Source organism: Crocodylus porosus, unplaced genomic scaffold (assembly GCF_001723895.1).
Source record: "Crocodylus porosus isolate Cpor-Errol unplaced genomic scaffold, CroPor_comp1, whole genome shotgun sequence".
Classification (NCBI taxonomy): domain Eukaryota; kingdom Metazoa; phylum Chordata; order Crocodylia; family Crocodylidae; genus Crocodylus; species Crocodylus porosus.
In genome coordinates this window covers 2,615,402-2,634,973 of record NW_017728946.1, presented here as the reverse complement: position 1 = coordinate 2,634,973, position 19,572 = coordinate 2,615,402, and the positions used below count along the sequence as shown (strand labels likewise).

The following is a 19,572-nucleotide window of genomic DNA, read 5'->3' as shown; positions in this document are numbered from 1 at the left end:
GTGGAGGCTGCTCTTCCCAGCTGCTTGTGAAGTGCTGAGACAGATGAGTTAACAATCAGTGACAGCATAGTGGAGACCACCCTGCTGTTCCCATCACTATTTGTGAGATGCCCAAAACTTCACAGCTCTTCCCTGGGACAAATACAAGACCACGCAAAGTTTCTGATGACATGGTGGGCGAACACATTCAAGAAAAGCCAATAGCTTTGTGGTTAGAAAACTCCTTGGGTTAGGCCTATTTATTACACCTTGGTAGTGGTCCTAGCCCCCCAGGGTAGCTTGTTAGGGTAGCTTGTTATGATTAATGTTTTGAAGTTGCACCTGCTTATAGTATTGTTTATATTTAGCTTTATATAATCATTGCTTAAGTTTTGTCCTTATTAACTTTTTGGTTTTTATTATTAGCTGGCTTCAAGTTGTTTTTGTAGAGCTCATAGGTGCTCATTGTATCTCTTCTTTTTTACCACTGTGAGAAGTTCTTTTAATATAACATAGCAATGGCCTTGTTACCAGCTCCAATTAACTGAACTTGGCACTAACCAGCTTAATAAGAGGGATGAAAGGTGATAAGGGAGACCAATGGACAATGCCCAAAGTAACACACCAGATAAAGGCCAAATTAAGAGGCGTGCTTGTGATGGGTCTGTTAGACAAAGGAATATGCTGATGGGATAAAAGATGGACAGTCTGCTGACAGCAGAGAGACCAATCCAAAAACAAAGAGTCATCAAAGGAGTGAAGTTGAAGAAAAGTATAAAAGTGGGGAGCAAGAAAGTTTGTCGTCATCATAAATTTAGCCTTCAACACCTGTCTGGATCGTCCCAGCCCACAACATACCCTTTGCTTCCAGGGACTGAGTGGATATCTTTTCTGTTGAGTAAAGTAACATCTGGAATTGGGTGAGATTACTGTACTGAATGTTTTTCTCTCTGAATATAGAAACTGCTAATACTTGTTGCAGTTATTTGTTAATTTTTTGCAATTTTTCCAGCATTAACTGAAAGGAACCTGGGTGTCTCCTCTGCCCCCTATCCAAAACAATCATGTAAGATAAACATGAAACAGCAACAAGAGGCCCAGCTTGGTGACTCAGCTAGCATTCAAAACCAGTACAGGATACCTCAACAAGTAGAGTACTCAAATGAACCATCACTTTCTCTGCCAGTTCTAGGCCCTGAGACAGGGTTCATTTTCCCTGGAAGAGAGGCCAGTTTAATAGGACCCATGCGGGAACTGGGGTTGTAAAGGGAGAGTAACAGACTCTCCTAAGTAGCTCTCCTCTACATAACCTTTCATAACTAGGACAGGATTTGTAATAAGAAACATTCCTTCAAAATGCTTCCAGAGACACATAAGTGAATGATGCTCATGGAACTGGCCAGAAATTCATTCATTTCCTTGCAAATAACCAACATGATGAGCTTACAATGAGGATGAGCAAAGGAACAACCCAAGCTCTCTTTCATCTACGACCAAACATGACTCCCAGCCCCACATACTACTCAGAGGGCAGGGAGCATCATCTGTTTCACAATTTAAACTCATTCAGCTTGAACATCCCACTCCAAAAGAGGAATGAAATAGATCTTGGCAAGAAGTGTGAAACAGAAGTGAAATATCTCAGTGCCAGCAAGCAAGTCCAGTGCTAACAGACCAGTGGTTATCTCTACACTGCTAGTAAAGTCTGCTCCCCCACTGCTTACAGCCCTGGCAAGGAGACCCAGCCAAGGATGGTACAGTCTAAAATACCAAAAAACAGGATAGAGAGGTGACAGTGTGTTTCCTGGCCTGGGCAGATCTCCTGCCAGTCTAGCCACACAAGCCAAAAAGTGTCCTCCTCTTCCCCTCTCTCACTTGCATATGGTGTGACATGCAAAGCCAGCCCCAAAAGTGATTATAGTCTCAGGACTGAAGAGGCCTTAGATTTGAATTTTCAGTGAATACCCAGCAACTGGGGTGAAGAGGGCACAAGAGTCTCATATCTGCCAACATTCATGTGTTAAGGATCTGTTGCTTCTGGGCCATGGGGGCAGGGAGGAAAGGGGCGCACAGGTCTGGCCCAGCCATGCAATATAGCACCAGACCCTTGGGAGAAGCCTGGTAGACTTGTGCCCTGAGAAGCTGTACTACATTTACTAAACACACAAAGGGATAATTTTCACATTACAATACTTGTGTCCAAGAGAGTGGAAGAAGAACAAAGGGGAGAAACTGGTGCTTGCATAGCCCAAAGCAACGTGAGGAAAGCTGGCACAGTTCAAACAAAAGAACAGAGTACAATTTTGCTAAGAGAATGAGTTAAGATTTTGCACAGGTCTGTTATCTCCATTCTACCCAGTGGACCTAGAGAGACTGGGCTGCAAAGGCCGCAGGGAGGGCAGCAGGGAGGGGAGCCCGCTGTGGGCAGTCTGCCCCTACCCTGCCCTGCACACAGATCTGGGGGGCGCAGACGGCCCCTGACCCCCAGGAGTGCATGCAATAGCAGACACTGGGGGCAGCTGGCACTGGGAAAATCCCCAGTGTAGGAGGAGTCCCTATCAGCTGGAGCATACGAGGAGTCCCCATCAACTGGAGACACCAGAAAAAACACCCCTATGACTGAAGACAGGAAGGGGCAGAGATGGGACATGGCAGAATGAGCTCCAGTGTGCCCAATTCTCCACTGATGTAACAGTCATGAGCAGGGATCCAGGTTTTCTGTTTCTCATGGAAAAACAGAGAAAACAACAGATTTCCCCTTTTACTGGAAGAAAACACAGATTTCTCATTTTACTGGAGAACCCCACAGATTTTGCAGGTTTGCAAAGAGCTCTCTACAGGCTGGCAGTGTTCCAGCCCACAAGGAACTGGGAGGAAGCAGGAGGACAGCCATCAGGCAGGGGGCACCATGTGCATGTATATGCACATGGCCACCAGGCAGTGTGAAGAGAAGCTTCCACAGGTAAGCCAGGAGCATAAGAGGGGGAGACTGAGGCCCCGATAGTGAGGGAGGAAGTTGGGGAGGGTTAGGGCTGCTGCCCAGTGGGTGGTGCATGGGGATTGGAGCCCACAGGGCCCCGATGCAGAATGGCATGGTGTCACAGGGGGCTTACTGGGGGGCAGAGGAGAGGCTGTCTTCCCACTGCTACACACGGTCCCAGGGAAGCAGGGGGGACCCATGCCCCTCAGATCTGTGCATGGGGCAGACTGTCTGCTGCAGGCTATCACCCTGCTGCCCCTCCCCCAGGGCCTCCGAAGCCTGGTGGGTGCAACCTGGCACTGCAGGATAGAGTGGGGCTGCATGGGGATCTCGTTGCTGCTGGGAGATCTGCACTGCCTTGGTGATGTGTCCTCTGTGCTCACGGCAGCAGCAGGGTTAAGTGGCATAGGGCTGTGCCCATCACTGCAGACCCATGCACAGAAGACACATTGCCAGGGCAGTGCAGAGCTTAAGCGCTGTTCCCTGCAGTGCCAGGTCGCACCTGCTGGGCTGTGGAGGCCCTGGGGGAGGGCAGCAGGGAAGGGAGCCTGCAGCTGGCAGCCTGTCCCTGCCCCACACACAGATTTGGGGAAACACAGGTCCCCTCTGCTGCCCGGGAGTGCATGCAGCAGCAGAGAGCCAGTCACTCCCCCCATCAGAGCCTGCAGCAGGCAGCGAGGGGAAGCCAGGCTCCATGTTGTGCTCCTCTGCAGCAGCAGCCGCCTCCTGCCAGGGGAAGGGGGCTGTGGACCTGAGTCCCTGGCCCTGTAGGCCTGGCAGCTGGAGGCCCCCTCCAGCAGGGCTGGGGAGGGGTGGCACCAGCAGGGCTGAGGGTGGCCTGTGGGACACAAGCAGGGCCAGCAGGTTGTGAGGGGCTTTTCATTTTATTCATAGATTTTGGGATTTTTAATCAGAGAATTTGCAATTTTTTAGCAGGGAAAACCAGGATCCCCAGTCATGAGGGACCTCATCTCACTAGACTCTGTAAAAAGTGTTTCCTGCAGCTTTTCTTTGCAACATGGCCTCTGGGAATGGAGGATCTCCAATCTGCTCCCCCAATGCTGGACTGACCTAAGCTCAGAGACAATGGAGAACCAAGCCCTAAGGAACATTCAAAGAGTCCCTGAGGACTTACTACAGCTGAAGTGGAGAGAGCACTTAGTGCCACATAAGGCTAAGACATATAATCCCTGCTTTAAAGTACTACCTTGACTATGGAGCCACTCCCTAGGCCAGTGGTCTCCAAACTTTTTTGATTGCACACCCCTATCAGTAAAAAATTTTTGAGCATGCACCCCCAATATATGTATATTTCTATACATATACATCTAAATAGAAGTTCTAATATTTTCTTCCTGTACCCTGATGGATCGTCTTGCATACCCCCTGGGGTGCGTGCACCCCACTTTGGAGACCACTGCTCTAGGCCTCTGCTATGACCAGTTAGATCCTCCCCCTCCAACAGTATCAGAAAGCAGCAAGAGACCATTTAAAAAAAAAAAATTTCAGAGCAGACTTGCTTGTGGCTTAGAGGGTAGCAAGCTACTTGGGATTTCAATGCAAGGAGTCTGGGAGACTGGTATTATATAAGGTACTAATTGTGGCACTGCTTTGTTTGTGCCTCTCTGTGTTGTTTGTTGCCCATGTAATGGTCTATTTTGAACGAAGGCAAATCCTCTGAGAGTTTCTCTGAAGAACAAAAGACTATGCTACAATCTCTACACCCAAGTAATTTTTCAGTGATGAAAGATCACAGAAAATAGTGATCAGTAATCCAAAAATGTCTGTACCTCCAGCATGAAATTTCAGGGAATTTCAACTAGAGAAGAGGTCTAAACAGCCTGCACTGCTAATTCTTAATTTTAAAAAAATGGATTCAGAATTAATTAATGGATGTATCTATACATTCTCAAAAGCTTCCCTCTGTTTCCAAAGAGCAATGGCTGTAATTAGGGAAAGGATACAGCATATCATTCATAGATGACAAAGCAGATGAATTCACTCTTTTAGTGCAGGACACAACTTAGACTTAGCTATAGAGCTGTGACTAATCCATAACTACCTGTATCTCCCTTAAGCTATTTTTGCAGCTATTTTTGAAGGACAGTGGATACAACTATAGAAACTTTCATATATAAGGCACCAGACTGAATCCAGTTCCTCTTGATAGGTCTGAAAGTTGGTCCATCAAATGGATATTCAGTGGTTGGTATGAGAGACATTGTGGGGGACTCTCAGTTCCAGCTTTCAAATCACCCACTCCCTATCAGGCCTACTACTAACTGGTAGAATAAACAAGAACTTCTGCTCAGTAGGACTGTGAAACCAATGTCTGCACCAACCCTAAATCCAAATTCTATTTTTAAAAATTGAGAAGGCATGAAAATTATTTGCAAAATGCAAATTATCTCACTGAATACTTGTGTTAATCTTCCATGCAACAGCAATGTAGCGTCCCTAATATTTGACTCCCAAAAGGTAACATCTCCTGCACATAACAAAAAGGCCTAATCCTTGCTTTAAGGGCAAAGCTCAACTTAGCCTTAACTATTATGCACCTACTGAGCTCCTTCACAATTACTTTAGCTGAGGCCACTGAAAATTTTGCATGGCAGTCAAAGTAAGATAGTCACTGGCGAAGTGGAGGTGCTGCCCCTGTGGTTTGCAATAGGATGCCCAAGTATCAGGGAAGAGCAGACTTTTTCCCTTCAATTGTCATTCTCTTGATGCTAAAGGGTTGGGATATGTTCTGCTGGAAATTCCATCACCACAAGGTATGTACAGAAATATTTAACACCCTGACAAGCTGGAATCTGATTTTGCTGTGGTCCCCAGGAAGCTGCCTTGTGAGTTCTGGTACCTACTTCAGATTTACACATAGCACAGAGTAAAATTTCACATCTGAGAAAGAAAGCAATTCTAGCAGTGCCTGAAAGGACTGAAGATTCTCCATTGGTTAGGGCAGGGACAGGCAATTATTTTGAGCAGAGGGCCGCATACCCAGTTTTGGCAAGCTGTCGAGTGCCGAATAGGTAGCCCCACCCCTTGACAGGTGCCCGCCCCCTGGTCACCATCTTGGGACCAATGTCCCAATGTCTCAGGGCCAGCAGTGGCGGAGCCCAGAGCAGGGTGCAGGCTGTCAGGGGTCTGTGGACTCGGACTGGGCTGCACCAGCAGGGAGAGGAGGAAGCTGGCCCAGCTGGTACAGGCCCTGTGTTCTCACACCCGCTCACTCCTAACACCCACCCAGCCCAGCAGTACAGGTGGGGGGCAGTGCACAGCCCCAACCCCCTGTTTGCCAGCAGGGAAAGACCTGGTATGGACCATGGGGAAAAGTGGCCCTTCGCCTGCCCGGTGACCCACGCACCCTGCTGCAGCCACTCACAGCCCTCATGGGGCTGTCCTGAGCAGGCACAGGCAGCCCCACATGGGCTGCGAGCAGCTGCGGCACGGGGCGAGCTCTAGGCAGGCAGTAGCAGCAAACACTGCCCAGCGCAGCAAGTGAGAGGGGACACCCCCCCCCCACCTGCTGCCCCGACAGCCAAGCCTGGAGTTGGCGTGGGGCCGGGTTACAAGCTGGTGCTGAGTGCAGGGGAAAAGCAGCTCCTCCCTCTCCCCATGGCCAGCACCCCGTGCTGCAGCCACTCACAGCCCACTTGGGGCTGCCTGTACCTGCTCAGGACAGCCCTGCGCAGGCTGCGAGAGGCTGCAGCAGGGAGTGCGGGCCATGGGGCGGGCAAGGGGCTGCTTTTCCCTGTGCTCCACACCAGCTCCTTCCCTGCCCTTCCCCGAGCTTCCGGTGCTGGGGCAACCACGTGGTCCCAGGCCAGAAACCCCTACTGAGGCTCCCAGCTTGGGGGGGGTAGGGCTGGGCAGACCCTGCTGTTGCAGGAGCCTGCCGAGGATTCCCCTGGGTTCTACTGCCCCTGGTTCCTATCATTTTTGACAGGAACCAAGGACAGACACATTTTAATTTTCAAAAAAATTTTAGGGACCCCATGGGTCGGATAGAATGACCTGGTTACTACTGCCCAAGGGTGCTGCATTTGGGCAGTAGTAACCAGCAGCACACTTACAGGATGGGAAACTCCCTTCTTGAGAGCACGGAGGCAGAAAGGGATCTTGGAGTCATTACTGACTCCAACACGAACATGGGCCAACAATGCGAGGTCACCGTTGGCAGGGCTAACCGGACCTTGTTATGCATCCACAGGTGCATCTCAAGCAGGGCCAAGGAGGTGATCCTCCCCCTCTACGCGACACTGGTCAGGCCACAGTTGGAGTACTGTGTCCAGTGCTGTGTGCCCTGCTTCAGGAGGGATGCAGACAACATTGAGAGGGTCCAGAGGAGGCCCATTCACATGATCCAGGGACAACAGGGCAGACCCTACAATGAAAGACTGCAGGACCTGAACCTGTTCAGCCTTCACAAGAGAAGGCTGAGGGGGGACCTGGTGACCATCTATAAACTCACTGGGGGGGACCAGAAGGGTTTGGGAGAGACCTTGTTTCCCCTAGCACCCCCTGGCATAACAAGGAATAATGGCCATAAGTTGTTGAAGAGTAGGTTTAGATTAGACATCTGTAAGAACTACTTCACAGTCAAGGTGGCTAGGATCCAGAACCAACTTCCAAGTGACGTGGTGCTGGCTTCTATCCTGGGGGTCTTTAAAAGGAGGTTTGATGCCTACCTGGCTGGAATCATTTGAGCCCAGTTTTTAATTCTGCCCAGGCAGGGGGTCAGACTTGAAGCTGTACAAGGTCCCTTTCGACCCTACTTCTATGACTCTATGACCTCGCAGCCCGGAACCGGCCCACGGGCCATATTTTGCCCACCCCTGGGCTAGGGCCATATAGGAATGGGCTACACAACTGCTGTTTAGTCATACATACAGCATGCTGCAGCATCTCATGATGTTCCAGTTCTGGATTACCCAGTTCTACCAGTATGCCCAGTAGGCAGCATGCCAGAACATTATGTTACTATTGTGCTAATCTGAGCAGCAGTGTTATGATATAAATGAAGCAAAATCAGAGCGTGATCATCAAACAACTCATTCTTAGTTGTGTGTTTCATGTCAGGCTGTGAAGGCAGTTTTGGAAAAGGTAATGTACTAAGCCAGGGCACTGCACAGTTTCCTGTCCAAGCTGGCTTCAGGGACAATCCTATATCAGCTCAGCCTCAACACACTTTTCTCCACATGATACTCAATCACAAACCCAGCTACATGCATGTGCCTGACTATGAGGAGCTTTCTTCCTTCAGGGGTGGCCAGACTGTGCTGCCCACAGGCCAGACATTGCCTACACAGCTGACATGACTTTGCATTTAATACAGAAAGCCTGCATCTTTGTTATAAAGTGAAAGAAGGCTGCAGTCTGCTTCTGGCAGCTCTCACTACAGCCCTTGCTTAGCTGAAGTTTGGGTAGGGTGGCCAAGCTGCACCCTTCTCAAGTACAAAGTGACAGCATTCACACCAAGACCCACCTGGCCTTCTTGGGTTTTGCCTTGGGGATGGATTCGGAGCTGCTCTTTCTGTCTTTCGGGTCCCTGGGGCCTTTGGGCTCACGGGGTTTCCTGGGTTTCTTGGTTGTTTCCTTCTGCTTGGGCTCCTTCAGCTTCTTGGGTTCCTTCAGCTTCTTGGGCTCTTTTGGTTCTTTAGGTTCTCTCTTCCTCTTTGGTTTGGTCTCCTTCTCCACAGCTCCTTTCTCCCCCACCTCCTGGTCCCCTAGGTCCTTTTTCTTCCGTTTCTTCTTCACCCCGGTGCCCCCACCCCCATTGTCTTGCATCCCATTATGGGACAATATTCTCTTCTGCATGGCCTCATCAGGCTCATCTAGATACTGGCACTGACTGGCAAAGTCAGAAGCCTTCACCTGGTGACCTAGGTGGTTCTGATCCTCACTGCTGGCAAAGGGGTCCTGTGACTTGCACTCGCAGGTGTCCGAGGCATCAGACATTGGGGAATGTCTCAGTTGTTTTAATCTTGACAGCTAAAGAGAAAACAGAAAGAAAGAACATTAAGCAAACATCACCTGCAGAAATGACAGGGGGAGTTCCATGGACACTAATAAGGACATTGCTGCGCTCCTGAACCTGTGGCTCTTCAGAAGTGTGGGTGCAGAATTCTATCCAAGGAAGGATTCTGTTGATCTGAATGGATTACATGATGCATCAGACATCCACAACGCCCATAAATGCACAAGCAAAGGGTGCCAGACAGCCCTGATAATAGTATCTCCTACAACAAATTACAACAAACACCATTTAGGTAGAGCTTCTCAGCCAGGATCTCAGAGCAGAATACTCAACGGGGCAAGTTTCCCTTGTCATTGGCAGACCAGTGGCAGACCTGGGTTTAGAACCTGCTTCTTGATACAGTACCTGGGCCATGCTGTTTTCTACAGGGAGAAAAATAGCCCCCCACAAAGAAAATACTCTATTAGCTGAATGACAATCAACTCCCCCAACCTCTGCTCTTACCTTCCTAAGAACATCTCGGATCTTCCAAGATGCTTGAGTCAGGGGTTAGCTAAAACAACTTTAGCTACAAAGCCAAAAGAATCCCTGCCCTCCCCTCACAGCCCCCTGTGCTTCAAGGTGTGCCACATGCTTCCAGTCTGATCTCTCTAATAGAAGGCAGTCCCTACTTCAGGTACCATTCCTGTAATAGGACAAGCCAACTCTCTGGAGAGGTTCAGGCTCCCTAGGTCACCAATCATGGTCTTAATCTCCTCCCTCCAGACCCTATATCAGCCCAGGCACCTGGAATGGATCAGCCTCCAATGGACCCAGTGAACTAAGAGGAAGCCTAGCTAATAGGGGCAGGGAATACTGGAACAGGCAAGGCAGGTCAATTTCTCTCATCTACAGGGACAATGGCCTTGATGTTAAGAGATCTGAAAAAATCTTGTATGCTTCCAAATGACTCCTTTCATACAAGTGATACCACACAGCATTCAGCACATTTTTAATTGTGAGATGCTCTGCAAGGGCCCCACAATCGGAAACTGAGCTGCCTGTAGCCAGGGAGCATGTGACACCAGCTTAAGTCTGGGCACTACAGGCCTGAAACAGATATTTCCCAATCATAGTAGACTAGCTGGGCTTGGATTTAAAGAACAGGCACAGCATGAATCTAAACAAACAACATGAAGAGTTTACTAGGCAAGTGAAGGTAACCCAACTCAACCACATTTAAAATTCAACTCTCATCTACCCTACTTTTTTCTGAAAGGCTCTGGCTAGGAACAGATGTTGTGTGCATCTCAAGACAAGTTGTTCCTATGTTTATCCCAGAACACAAAAGTCCCAGGCTTGGAAGGTGGCCCTTTTACTCAGGGTTAGGCGAGCAGCTGAATACACACCCAGTTTTCTGCCACTGATTCAATGATCCAATTCTGTGGCAACCATTCAGACATACTTTGAAATGTCCTGGGGGAAACCATTAGAATTTTATCCCATGAACCTTTTTAGGGTTTGTCCTAAACAAAGTTCTCTTTAAAAAAAAAAAAGACTTAACTGTCTTTCACTCCACAAAAGAATAAAGAAACTCTCACTCCAGTTCTCCAACAAAAAGGACTGGCGTTCTTGAGAATCAAACTTCCTTATTATGACAAACTTTGAAGCAGGGGTGGGCAAAATATGGCCTGCCATGTGCGAGGTGCGGGGCATGGCATGAAGGGCAACCCAGGGCACACCGTGGGGCTGAGGCAGTCCAGTGGCCAGACTCCATTTTTCACCAGCCCTGGCAATAGGGGCACCTTCCAGCTGCTATAGTCATCGGACCTGGCCCTACTGCCTGAGTACCCTGGCTGATCTGCTCTGTGCCCACCACCAGGGATGTGACCTGCATGGGTACAGCACTCAGCCAGGCAGCTGGGATGAGGCCACAGGTCAGCAGGGAGTGGCATCTTGGAGCAAGGTGGGTGGGTGGAGCTAGGGAAACCCCATGACCCTGGAGTGGTGACAATGCCAGGCTGGGGTTCAGGGCAGAGTGTGACAGGACACAACTTGTGCCTGCCACTTTAACCATTTTAGCAGGATGCAGAACAGCTTGCAGATGTCAGCAGATGCAATCAGGTAGTCACATGGTGGTCAGCAGGCTTATTGGTGGAGATGCTGGGAAGCCTGGGTATAAGACCAGGCCCTGAGAGCAGGGCTGCAGGGATGCTGCTGGATTAGCCTTGCCTGGCTGGAAGAGTCTGCTCCCAGAACATATGGAGGTCAAGGGTAGGAACTATGGGGATGGAGGAGGTTCCTGGTCTTGGAGCATGACTGGAAACGACACCCTGCTGGGGTTGGATGGTGTGATGAGGCTGCCTGTGGCAGGGCAGTCTCCAGGAAATGCCACATCTGTGCCTCCCTAGTGAAAGGCGAGTAAGGTGTGCCAGAAAGCCTTAGTCCCCACTGCTTTGTGGGTACCCTGTGGAAGGGGAAGGCTAGAGGAGCACACCCTGAGAGAAAAGCACAGGGCCCAGGCCTATTGAGTGGGGCCTGAGGTGGGGTCCAGGCTGATAGAAGGGACCTGAAACAGGGCACAGGGACCAAGGCCCACAGAGCGAGGCCTGAGGCCCAAAAGACATAAGGCCCAGCAGCCCAGTGAGGGGGCAGGGTAGAGGCCCCCATAAGGGGGCATGCATCTAAGGTATGTCTGAGGATGCCTGAGGCCAAGTTTGGGCCAGTGGCTGAGTGCGGCCCAGCAATGGGGTGGGGAGAGTTGGAAGTAATTTTGGATGCCATCTGCAAGGCAGGGGACACAGTATAAGGGGAAGTTTGGAGCCGTATATTTCGCCCATGATATCAGGGCAATTAAATGGGCAGCTTCCTGCATTTTTCCATCTACTCTGATGCATCAAGGAGCTGCAGGTGAGGTAGGGTGGACTGCCCTAGACAGGCAGCTAGGCCGATGTAGTGATCAGCCCTAAGCAAGCCCCCTGTTACACACAGCCACAATCTGCTGCCCGCACACCCCGAGACAGGCTTGGGTTCCACAGGCAGAGGCTGCGCAGGGAATGGACCATGGCTCTGCTTCAGCCCTGGCCCCACACTGTCACCTCCCCAAGATCCTGTCCTGGACCTGGCCCATGATGTCTCTATGAAGACCCCAGGATCACAGGGTAGTGGAAGCATAGGGCCAGGGCACAGCCCCAGTTTGGTAGACAGGGGCATGTAGTGCCCCAGCCCTGCACTGTCACCACCCTGAAATCCTGAGGTCTCCATGAAGACTGGCCGGGAGCCATGAAGGCAGAGTGCACAGCCAGGAGGACGGGATGGGGCCACAAGCCAGGAGGACTGGATGGGGCCACAACCAGGCAGGGAGCTGCATCCAGGGTTGGGATCTTGGGGTGGAGGCAGCACAGAGCTGGGGGGAGGGGAGGGCAGATCTGCTTCCAACATTCCCCTGCCTGCAAAACCCCCACCTGTCACAGAGGCATGTTGGCAGCGGATCACAACTCTGCTCCTGCCCTGGCCCTGCTCTGTCACCTCCCCATGACCCCACCCCATGATCCTGGCCTCGCCCACCCATCTTCCTCCCAAACATAGCTCCCCACTCGCCTGCAGCCCTGACACATAGGGAGTTTTGGTGAGCTGTTGCACCAGGGTGGGGAGCAGGGGGTAAGGGACATGCAGGGGTGCTGATCTTGCTCGCAACAGCTCAGCAATACTCTATGTGTCCGTGTGGCCCAAATTGCCCACTCTCGCTTTAAGGCTTTTTTACCTCAAATTAACAAAAAAAAAGACACACCTCCATTTCTGCTTTCAGGACTGAGGCCATTGTCTCTTCATCTCCTTCTACTGGCTAAACTATATATTTATAAATAGGGGTCTACTTAACTGTTGACAAAATAAAACAATGTTCGTGGCTTAGTCACAGCACAAAGCCAATTTTGCAGGCATTTCCTGGTGGTCCTGCCACTTGCCGCTTACTGGATGAGGGTCATTGCCACTGCATTTAACTTCTTAAAAGATGACACAAACACTTTCACTTCACTGACTGGTGCCTTCACTCAGTCTACATCACTAACAAACAGTAACTCTCAATCAAATGAACTATGGCTGCAGTGACTGTCACGTTGCATTTGTATTGCAGTAAACATTGGAACATTCTAAAAGAGAGCATTATATAATACTTTGGAAGGTTTTTTTCCAGTTGATTTTGCAGGAAATCACAACCAATGCAATATTTCCACAAAAACTGCAAATAAAGTATTTATTTATAAGGCTCTCAGTTAAAAGAACTGATCCTTTACCTTAGGTAGTTAACTCTCCCACTTTTCTATCCAAGGATCCAGGATTCAAGTCCTGTAGACAACGCTGCCAGGAAGCTCAATTGACTAGTTATCTTTAAATTCCCCTGAGGCTTGGAGCTGCCACCTACCTTTGGAAATCCACATACAGCTTTCACATACCTGGTCTCTCAAAGCAAGTTCCAGCTATAAAATAATCAGTCTGCTGGATCCTTGCTGGTAGCAGCCACTGACTAAAGCCACAATTTTTTGGCATCCACCAGGTGGCAGGGCCTCAGCACATCCCTCAATGGTTACCATACTGAGCCGCAAGCTCTACTTGAGTTCTGTATTCTCTTTGTTTTCCAGGCAATATTGGTATCCTGTTGCTGAATCTGCTGGTGTGTACTTCTGGCCTGGGTTGGGAGCTGGGCTGAGCCTAGCTGAATGCACATTACAGAAGACACACTGCTCATAAATAGGAAACTGGAGAATGACAATTTTATAGTAGACCACAGTTCCAGAAACAGACCCTTATTAGTGATATTGTGTAAGACTGCCTGTCAGGAGTGGCTCCTGCAACACAGTAAGCCATGCCGTATTGGATGAGGAACAAAAACACTTGGAATAAACTTCTCTCAATTTGTGAGCACTCTTAAACTACAACCCAGCCTACGTTCAGCCACCAGGTCCTTTAAAGCCAAGCACAGAAATCGTGCAGGCCTAGGCTTTGGCAGCTCATCTTGCACAGTCAGCACAGAGGAGTATTGTGGGAGACGCATGGGTTTTTTTCTTGACAAGCTGAAAACACATACTAATTCACCAGTGAGCTCACTCTACCCACACTGCAATTCATCCTCCCAGGCAGCAGCATCATGTCATGACAATAGTTAGAGAGATACACTCCTCCACCTCACCAAAAAGATCCATCTTAATACAGCACAGAGGAAAGGCATAGCCTGATAACATAATCATTAGACAATACACAGCCAGACATGCACAAAAGTTCCAATATCAGCTCTCGAGATCTCAAGAAGGGCACTTGATGCCAAAAAACTTGTCCAGCAGCTTTCCCAACTATACAATTGGCCCAATAAAAGATATAATAAAAATCTTTGTCTCTTGGACAATACCAGCTAGCTAGTTCTTTGCTTAAATCTTTACAAGGACAAACCCTTTAGTATCCGCAGGGCTAGCAGCTCTGCCTATTTTGAAGATTGCCCATTATATCCTACTTAGAGGCCCAGTCAGGTATTTATAATAGAATTGTCAAACTCACCTCCCCCCAGGCTGTATCTGAGGCTCCTTGAGGCCCTGACCCATCCAGGAAATGGACTAGATCCAACAGCTGCAGCAGCTCCAGCTGCAGTTCCAGCTCCCATATGGTGTACACAGTGGCAATGGCTGCAGCTCCAGTTCATACTACATGCCCCATGCAGGTGATGAAGCTGGAGCTGCTGCTGCTGACCTGCGTTTCTTGCTGAGGCAGCAGCTCTAGCTCCAGCACAGAATGCAGTGGCAACACCTCTGGCTCCTGCATGGGGTATTCAGGGGTGGCAGCGGGGCCAGCAGCCAAAAAGCTGGAGCCACAGTGGTGGCGACAAGTGAAACTGCTAGAGGACAACAGCGGCTGTATCAGCCCTCACTCATCCTCCTGGCATTGACTGCTATATCCACAGGGGCCTTAAGCCCTGGATTCTGTTGCAGGCCACTCTCCCAGCTACACCCTTTAATTTCCAGTGGCCTTAAAGTAGCCTGGTGAGACAGACTCAGCAGGTCTGTGGGCAGATCCAGCCTGTGAGCTATAAGTTTCAAACCACTGGTTCATAACATTGAAAACTTTAACCATTTTGGCTGAAAATTTTCATGTCCAAGACCTGCCTCTAGCTGAATGTTTCTGGAAAATCAACCAAAACAGTTTAACTCGGAGGCAACATTTTTGGCCAGAGTGCGGAAAAAATCACGATGTCTACTTTGTAAGGTGCTGGAGTGCTGGCATGCCAGAAAGACAAAACCGGGGAGTGGGGTTCATGGCAGGGCACACTGCATATTAATATAATTAGTAATCATACATGTTGCTTTTTTATGGTAAATACCAGGTTTTCTAAAAATTCTAAACACGGTGACAATAAATAAAACTTCATATAGCAGAGAAGAGAGAAGAAAGGTAAAGAAAAGCAAAAAAAAAAAGAGGGCAGAGAAAAAAGAGAAGAGAGAAAAGAGAAAGAAAAAGAGAAGAGAAAAGAACAGGAAAGAGAGGAGGAAAAAAAGAAAAAGAAAAAGGGTGTGTCCCTCGCTGTCAATGGTCTCCCACCACTACCGGCTCTGGCTTGGGCCTGATGGTCCACAGCGGTGTCTGGCAGAGGGAGGCAGCAACACCGCAGCAGCAGCCACCAGGGCCTCCCTGACAGTCCCAGGGGGCTGGGAAGGAGGGCCCAGTCAGGGCTTGAGCATACAGATGTCCCATCCCACCCAGGTAGGAGCAGCACCGGGATGCTGAGTGCTGAAGCCAGGCACTTAGGGCAGGGTCTGGATGGCACAGGTAGAAGCAGGTATGGTAGGAGATGTGGGCAGTCTGGCCCAGCTCTGCTCTCGGGAGGGCAGCAGCCAGAGGAGAGCAGGGGCTGAGTGGAAAGCAGGGGCTGCCCCAGGGACCCGCAGACATGGGCCACAGTGGGTAGAGAGGCCCAGTGGCACCTGAGGTGGGGCCTGGCTCACACAGCTCCATGGTGATGGGGGGTAGCTGCCCTGCCTGCGAGGAGATGCCTCCTGGCCAGGGCAGGATGCTGGGCTCAGGGAGGCTTCTGGCTTGGCTTCTGTGTGCACTGGGCACAGTGCAAGCGGGGTGGAGCCCCTGGGCCGCAGCAGGGGCCCTCTAAGCTGCAGGAGCCCCCCAGGCTCTGTGAACAGCCACCACAAACAGCACTCAGAGCTGTGCTGGCCAGGAGCCTGCAGCTCAGTTACCCTGCACAGCACCTGCCTTGGCCCCAGCCACTTGTGGGGAGCTGCAGATGGGCAAGGCTGGGGTCCATGCAGACTGGGACAGCTGCAGTGGAAGGCTTCAGCACAGATGCCCTGCTCAGCGCCTACCTGGTCCATGGCCCCACCCTCCTCTTCTCCCCACTTCCTTTCCCCCCCTCCAGGGGCCGGGTCTGGCTGGAGGGTGCAGACTAGGGACAGGGGGCAGGGTCAGAAGAACACAGACTCAGTCCCTGCCTGTGTTCTCCTGACTCTGCCTCTGATGCCTGCTATGGCACTGGGACCTGTGGATGCTTTGGAGAGTCCAGGGCAGCAACTTAAAAAAAAAAACAAACAATTTCCTTGCATGCTGGGGGAAATGTCTCGTTGCCACTAATTGATATGGGTGCCAGGGGTTGCCAATCCCTGGTTTAGCTGTTTACAAGAACAAGACTAGGTAAAATAATCTGCCTTCCATAATAAAAATCTCTAGCAACCCTTTCCTTGAAATGCACTAGTGACTAGCACCTCTCACTATGGAATAGGGGCTTCATATTTGCATGGATGCTGGCTACTGTATTAAGGATATGCATTTGATTCTTCCTCTGAAAATAAGCCCAAAGTTGAGCAGGTTGAAAGCCTTCAAAACAATTACACTTTAGACATGCTCAGTAGACAGAGATTTAGCAGTGAAATTCCCTGACAATTCCATCTGTTCTATTACTCCATCCCAGAGAGGAACAGGACTTTCCCTGCATTCACAGTTCTGGGCTGCTGCAGTCTGTGCCAGGTCTGCATCTGGGCACCTGAACTGAGTGTAGGGATACTCTCCCCTCTGCTCTAAATGACTTTCTTGCCAGGACCAGGCAACACAGAGGATAAGTTACCTGATTTAAATGCAAAGAGGACAAGACACAGGCCTGTAAGGAGAGAATGGTATGTCGGAAAAAGGAGGCTGTGGAATGGAAGAACAGAACTGGAGGTTGGTAGGAAAGAGAGGGGGATATGATTTTAATTACATGGTCACATACTACATTTTCTGCAGGATCCCTTTCTCATTTAGTGCCCAGCAATAGCCTGTTCTCGGGTGAATCAGTACTATGTAGCAGAAGGGGGGGCTGTCTGTAGGACTTCTGCCACCTTTGTTTCAAATGTAGGAACACAAGTAGTAAGAGAGACAAAGGTCACAGAAAGGGAAAGAATGATTTCATGGTGAAAGCCGGGAGCACTAGATTCTATCCTTTTCTTTGCCACATAATTATTGTGTGACGCTGGGCAACTTGCTTAAGTTAAAAATGTTTCACAGGTGATCAGCAGAGATCTGGGATTTCTCCTCTTCCCAAGGAAAATGCAGATTTCTCATTTTAACAGAGAAACCCACAGGTTTTGCACTTTTGCAAAGAGCTCTCTGCAGGCTGGCAGAATTCCAGCCTGCAAGGGGTTGGTGGGGAGCAGGAAGAGGACAGTCAGGCAACGGGTGCCATGTACATGGCATCTGGCAGCCTGGAGAGTAGCTCCCACAGGTAAGTCTGGTGTGGGGGAGGGATTGAGGCCCCCATAGGGAGGGTGAGAGTGGGTTGAGCAGGGCAGGGACCGGGCCTGGGGTTGCAGTTGCTGGCAAGCCACGGGTGCGTGGGGCTTAGGGCCCAGGACTGGAATGCACAGCTGCAGGGCCCCGGTAGAGAGTGGGACCAGGGTTGTGGGTGGCTAGTCTGGGGAATGGAGAGTGGGGCTGGCTCCCCACCTTGCTGCCCTTCCCTGGGGCCTCTGCAGCCCAGCAGGTGCAACCTGATGCTCCAGGGCACAGCAGGGCCATGTGGGGAAGCTGCTTGCTGCTGCTAACTCCACAGTGCCCTGGCGAAGTGTTCCCTGCCCACACAGCTGCAGCAATGCACAGTTGTACCCCTTGCTGCTGTGGGGTGTCCAGAGGATGCCTTTCCAGGGCAGTGCAGAGTCTGCAGTGGCAAGCAGCTTCCCTGCACGGCTCTGCTGTGCCCTACAGTGCCAGGTTGCACCTGCTGGGCTACGGAGGCCCCAGGGGAGGACAGCAGGGTGGGAAGCCTGAATCCGCTGTAGGCAGCCCACACCCATCCTGCACACAGTGGGGCACAGGCCCCCCTTCAGCCCAGGAGTACGCACAGCCCCTCGCCCCTGCCCAAGCCCACAGCAGAAGCCAGCAGTATCAGTCGCATATCACACTGGCACCAATAACAGGAAAACTAACATTATCAGCAATTGGCTTTTTTTGGCCAATAACGTCACCAATAAATGCCATGTGCATGTGTGTAGCCACATCATGCACGTGGCTAGGTATGGAGCCCAGCATTTTGGATGGCACCATCTAAAGGGCAAGAAGGAGCATGGGGGAGGGAAGGAATCTGGGGGGGACAGATGGAGGCCCCCATGGAGGTGGGGATAATGCGGCAGGGGCTGCCCAACCCAGGTGGGTAATTGAACTCCAGGGTAGTGTGCAGGATAGAGCCGAATGGAGAGTGGGTGGGGGTTCCCTGCCACTACGCACACCTCCCGGGGGAGGCATGTACCCCCACAGATGTGTGCAGGGTGAGGGTGGGCAGCCTGTTGCAGGCTCAGGGCCAGAGGCTGCACCAGCCTCTTCCCAGCAGGGGGGTTGGGCCAGGGCTGCGCTTGAGGCAGGTGGGGGCATGGCTGGGAGTGGTGGCTATGGGGGAGGTATGGGGAATTTTCCAGTGGCTATAGCCCCCTAAGATCCCCCAAGCACTGCTCCTGTTTAGGGCACTCAGCTCTGCTACAGCCCCAAAATTCCCCATAGCCCACCCCCCACCCCCAGTAGGTACGCTCCGAACGCCACAGCTGCAGCCTGCCCCACACAGCTAAGCCCGCCCCTCCCAGGAAGGAATTGGTGCAGGCCCTGGCCCTCAGCCCACAGCCCACCTCTGTCCCCCACACAAATCTGGGGGGCACATCACCCCTATGCCTTCCCTCGGGGGTGTGCGCAGAGGCAGGGAGTGCCCTCCCCCTCCGCCCAGACAAACTGCCCGTGGTTCCATCCCTCTCCCAAGTCCCATTCACTGCCTGGGCTGGGCAGCGCCTGCCCCTGCCCCTGCCCCTCCCTCACAATGGGGGCCTTGATCTGCCCTCACAAGCCCCTTCCGCCCCCTCCAGACTTACCTGCTGGATGCTGTTCTCCAAGCTGCTGGGCTGCATTCCTTTAAATTGGCTATTCTGGTGACCAGAATCTGGAATAGACTTCCCAAGAAGGTGGTGCAGTCCCCAACCTTGGAAGTCTTCAAGAGGAGACTGGACAGACACCTTGGTGGGATCATTTGATCTCAGCAGTATTCTTGCCCAGAGCAGGGAGGTTGGACTTGATCTTTTGAGGTCCCTTCCAGCCCTTAATTTCTATGATCAGATTGATATCAGCCAATATGGCTGGTGTAGGAGTA

General features: G+C 50.9%; 1 protein-coding gene across 3 annotated transcripts in view; it reads right to left on the bottom strand.

Moving 5' to 3' along the window:
• CHD6 (chromodomain helicase DNA binding protein 6) overlaps positions 1–19,572 on the bottom strand; it is a 183,262-nt gene that overhangs the window by 155,803 nt on the left and 7,887 nt on the right. For all 3 annotated transcript variants that reach the window (XM_019550743.1, XM_019550740.1, XM_019550741.1), the window contains exon 2: positions 8,448–8,953. In XM_019550743.1, coding sequence (XP_019406288.1) covers positions 8,448–8,953 — 506 coding nt within the window. The remainder of the gene's footprint in view (positions 1–8,447; positions 8,954–19,572) is intronic.